The sequence below is a fragment of the Triticum urartu genome, chromosome 4, assembly GCF_003073215.2.
Source record: "Triticum urartu cultivar G1812 chromosome 4, Tu2.1, whole genome shotgun sequence".
In the NCBI taxonomy this organism is placed as follows: domain Eukaryota; kingdom Viridiplantae; phylum Streptophyta; class Magnoliopsida; order Poales; family Poaceae; genus Triticum; species Triticum urartu.
The window spans coordinates 609,234,079-609,239,168 of NC_053025.1; the positions used below are offsets into that span (position 1 = coordinate 609,234,079).

The 5,090-nt window shown below is 46.8% G+C and overlaps 1 protein-coding gene across 1 annotated transcript; it reads right to left on the minus strand.

The window, feature by feature from the left end:
• Positions 1-1,981: 1,981 nt before the first annotated feature.
• LOC125554984 lies at positions 1,982-4,805 on the minus strand. The gene is made up of 3 exons (XM_048718319.1): positions 3,837-4,805; positions 2,457-2,603; positions 1,982-2,329 (listed from the first exon to the last, which is right to left on the minus strand). The coding sequence occupies exons 1-3, from the start codon at positions 4,803-4,805 to the stop codon at positions 1,982-1,984; spliced, it is 1,464 nt and encodes a 487-aa protein (XP_048574276.1).
• Positions 4,806-5,090: the final 285 nt, after the last annotated feature.

Here is a 5,090-nt window from a genome sequence, read left to right on the forward strand (position 1 = left end):
GACTAATGGGCCTTATGAACTGGGACAAATGGGCCTTTTTCTACTAATGGGGGAGAGGGCCCAAGGCCTCTCATAAGTCAGGGGGTGTTTGTTTCCAGGGACTTTTTGGTGTAGGGACTAGAAAAAGTCCCTCTTAAAGACTTTTTAACCAAACAGGAGGAACTACTAGGCACTAAAAGTTGCTTTGGGGACTAAATGAATAAGACTCTCAAGGAGAGTCTTTTTTGAAACTTTTTGAGACTTTTCCAACAATGCCTTTCCCTGCACCCATTGCCCCGCCGTCCCATGGTGTTGTTTGGTTGTTATTTTTCTGTATGCTAGGGGTAACATGGTCTTTTACATGTCATTTAATAACCTCTAGGGAGGGACTAGGGACTTTTTAGTCCCTGAAAATAAACGGGAAGGGACTTTTTAGGGACTAGGGACTTTTTAGTTGGGACTAGAAAAAGTCCTAGGACTTATGAACCAAACAGAGCCTCAGTGTCGCTTTCTAGTTGGGTCTGGTTGACGCATGTGGGTCGGAAACGCTGGTGTTAGTGGACCCGGAATTACGTAACAAGTAGATCGTTCCGTTGCATGCTTTTGTATGAAAATACAAATCGCGAAATGGGTAGTATGGTTGTGGGAGGTGAAATATGAGGTACGACCAATCACCGTCCGTAGTTGTTTGGCAACTCCAATTAGCTATGTGTAGTTGTAGATGCTGCATGCATAGCGCCGCCGAGGCATACGCTAATAATGTGAGATCGCTTGATTCTAGCGATTTGCAGTAAAGGGATCTCAGTTGATTCTTCCCCGTCTCACGTCAAGCACTGAGATCCTACGTGACCATGCCTGAGCACGACAAGTTCGTCGATTGTTCTGTTCAGCTCTTCCCGGCTGGCCCAATATCGTACGCCATGGCCGCATCATTCCTTCCGAATTTCCCCATGTTCACCCAACCTGATTCCTCCTACCTACGTGGCTACACCTCCATCTAATCCATGACTATCTGATGTCTATGTATCGAGACTCCTTATGTGATGAGGATGGAAAAGTTGAACAACAAAATTTATTGCTAATACAGGTAAATTTCCAGGTACTCCCTCCGTAAAGATATAGTGATTAAATGCTCTTATATTTCTTTACAGATGGAGTAATGAAAATGCAGGGCAGCAGCAAAATGAGAAAGGGATGGACAGAGGCAACATTATCTCCTTTTCTGGATTCTATCAAGGAAGATCACAACTAGGCTTTGAGTAGGTGGACATTTGACTGACTCGTAGTTCTGAAGACAGTGTGAGGTATTGTTGATTTCTTTTCCTGATACATATTTGCAAATTACACTTACCACACACATCATGATTGATAAACCATCAAATCTTGGCCACTGTTTTTTTTTTCAAAAAAATGATAGCCCCATTCTCGTTATGCTACTCCGACCGTGCGACCAGACCTATGCATGTCGTTTAATCTCTAGACTCCGAGATTTCCCATCGCCGGTCCGCACACTACTACCACGTCGAGAGGTTTAGAGGCCGAGTCACCAAGAGGAGACTGCACATCGCCAGAAGATATGTCCATATTTCATATGAACATTCTTTTTGATGCACTTCAAAGTGTTTACTATAGTAAGATTTCATGTATAAATATGTACATTGGTTATTATTGATGTTTATGTCAAAGGGCCCCGGGTTATAGGTTCGCCCAGGACCGGCCCAGGGTCACCCTGACGGACTCCACATCTTGATTGGAATTGCTCTCCCAACTCCACATTCATTAGGATGCGAGCATTTCAGGTTTCCAAAGTAAAATTCTGAAAATAGGTGCGCAAATCCAATACAGTAGGTATTTAAAACAAGTGTTTAAATATATTACCCATAAGTTTTTCTCACTACCAATATCCAAAACTAGCCAAAAATTACAACTGACTAGGCGCAATCATCGCTCTAGTAGCAGCCATGAGCACTTATTTTAAGAGATTGTTATAATTCTTTGACAATCAACATATTGTTATCTTGACAGACAAGGAGAATTCATGTGTGAGTCGCTCCTTAATCCGATACCTGCTAGCTTTGTCAACAAGGGATCTTGTGGACTCAAGTTCAAGGTCCATGGCATTACACTCATCACAAGGGTGTTTACCACGCAGCTCGATTCTCTTCAAGCCCACGGCTCGTTCCATGAACAACCTTAGATAGTTTGTCACCTTGTCTTCCTCCTCGAACCCTGCCATCACCAGTAACTTCAAGTTCAAGTGCTTCCAATCCTTGGATGGTTCCCACAACATGTTGGTCTTCTGGGAACTATACTCAGACGGTTTGACACATGGATGTTGATTTCGAAACAACTTCATGCATGCACACAGAAGATAAATACATATTACAGAATAACGTAGAACCAATTGAAGTTACATATCAGGTTATAAAAGAAATGAAACCAGCAATACCAGTATTTAAGTTCAAGGTGAAGCTTACTGTAAAATTCAGTAGGGCAGGTGCAGCTTCGACAATAAACATGGTCCAGTTCAGATCGCACTCAGGAAAGATAAAGTAAAGATACACCTCGGTCAGGTTTCTAAATATTGTAGTGAGGTGCTTAGGATGCTCTAGTTGAATCCAAATCTGCAGCAAAAGCAAGAACACAACAGACAACCATAATTAGTAGGTACTAAGAAAAGAACAAAAAGGTGTGGTAGCTCCCGGGACTCCCGGCACCCCCTTATCTGGCCGTGCAGTTCCGTTGAGATTTGTGCTGGAGTCTGACTGGGATCAGGCCATTTGCAGATTCAGCCAACTTTGTCAGCCCATTTATGCAGGTAGGCGCCTAGTAGTAGGGTAGGGCATAGGGCTGAGCAGTGGCAACTGCGCGCTATTTCCTCACCGGTTGCCGACAAATGTGGCAGGTAACTTCACTGTAGTCACGTGACCACCGATGCACCCTCTAGTGTTGAATGATTGAGCAAGGCAACATCCTCATCTGTGGCCCTGTTTGAATACTCTAACTCGGTTAGAGGTTAGAGTTAGATTCTAACCCTAAACTAACCTTAAACTAACTCTAACCAAAAAGGTGTTTGGATGACAGGGTTAGATGGAGCGCGAATACGGCGAGGCGCTTTCACGGGCGGTGCAAGAGGGAGGGAGGGAGAGGATGAGAAGCTTCGTGAAAGTGGGGAGGGATCTGCTGCGGCAAGAGCAAGAGAAAAATATGTTTTTTAATGGTCCCGAGAAGAACTAACCCAAATAAGCACCTCTTAGATGGGTTAGTTTTTTGGATGGGTTAGATGCATCTAACTCAAACTAACCCTTCTATTTGAATATTTTTGAGTTAGTTAAGTCTAAACTAACCGATACTAACTCTACAGTTGCCATCAGTAGAATATGGAACGAAGACAAGACTCTGCTCTTTTCCTTCTCTCTTGCATTACCTCTCTCTGCTTTTTTTTTCTTTCACCCACACGCCTCTCTCTGATCCTCTTTTTATCTCACAGATTCACACACAACGGCTCACTCCCTTCTCTCTCATAGCTCCTCTGTGAGAGAGAAAAGCTACCTCTCTCTCCTGTCTCACTCTCACTACTTTCTCACACGTGAAAGTGACATGTCTTGGGAGAAAAAGTATGGTTGCTGTGATGGGATGGAACAGAAGGTGGCCCTACGTGCGTCGGTTGGCTAATACTGCAGCACTGCAAATCACAAACGCTGTGGCAGACTAGGGACCGGATCACGATGCAGGACAGCCATAGCAAACGGTTAAGATAATGGGGTGTCTAGACACCCTGGTGTTAAAAAACCAGTCTCAAGAACATGTACTAGATGCGTAAGAGGAATTCATGTGGAGTGTAGAAATAAACTTACCATTTCGCAACTAAAATTGAGATACAATCTCGACAGATTTGTGGCACTCAAGCACTCGCTTAGCGCAAATGGTGCCTGCCACACCCGAGCACGTGAACCGAGGTTCACTTCAAGAAGTTGGGGAACGTGGCCGAAGTGCAGTGGAGGGCTCTCGAAGTCGCAGGGCCAAGACCAGCACCATATTTCTCTTAGCTTGGGGACGGAGATGAGCTCGATACATGTGCAAGCAAAGTCAATGAACTGAAGCTTCTGGAGCCCGGAGCACGGTGTGTCGATCTTGAGTGCGGAGTGATGGTCAACCAGTCGGCAAGATATCAGGATGAAGTGCTTGAGCTTATCACAAGCTTTAATGAAGCCCGCGATGTCATCGTCTCCAAACGCTAGGTTCTGGAGGGTTAGCCTGGTGAGCCACCGGAAGGCGACGGGGCAGGCACGGGAGAAGGACATGAACCGCTCCGCCTGCCCCATCTCGGCGAGCAGCTGAGTTATCTCGTCGGTGCTCGAGGCCGGCGGTAATATATAAAACTCGAGCCATTCGGTCTCGCCGCGGCTGACGATGTCCTCAACGCCGCCGCCGATGGAGCTCAGTTGCAGAGGGTCCGACATGTAGAAGCGTAGGACGAGGGTCTTGATAGCACGACTGCACGCGGGGCACGGAGGAGGACACACGGAGAGCAACCTCCGCACCGCGCCCGTGAACGCGTCCATGATCTCGACCGGCGTGGCGCCATGGAACTGGTCGACCCGGAGCTCTAGGTGCGAGAGCTGGTGTGGGAGGTGGCGCCAGCGCGTGGAGGCGGCGCCGACACGGAGCGCCTCACGCAGGTGGAGGCGTTCGAGGATTCCGAGGAGGAGGTGGTCGGGAAGCGTGCTGATCACGTCCTCATCCTGGCCGATATCGATGTTGGACGGCGATGACTTGTTGCGCGGCGGCAGAGAGGTGAGGCGGCGGCCCGATCGCAACTCCATGGATACAAAACCCTCCTCGATCATCTCTCCCTCTGGTAATATGTACGGCGGCGGAGATGGATTTTGGTGGACTCCTAATAACAGATTAAGTCCTGCTCGACCTGTCAATTAATAATTCAACCAACTTCCCTAAAAAAATTTAGTTCAACCAACCGGCGTGTTGGATTGCTGTTTTTTTTCTCATGGGAAAAATCGTATACGACCAGGGTCGTACATACACAATCTGAAGACCCTCTACCATATGTGCGCCAGCTGGCAAACCGAATCTCAAAGCAGCAGTCGTTG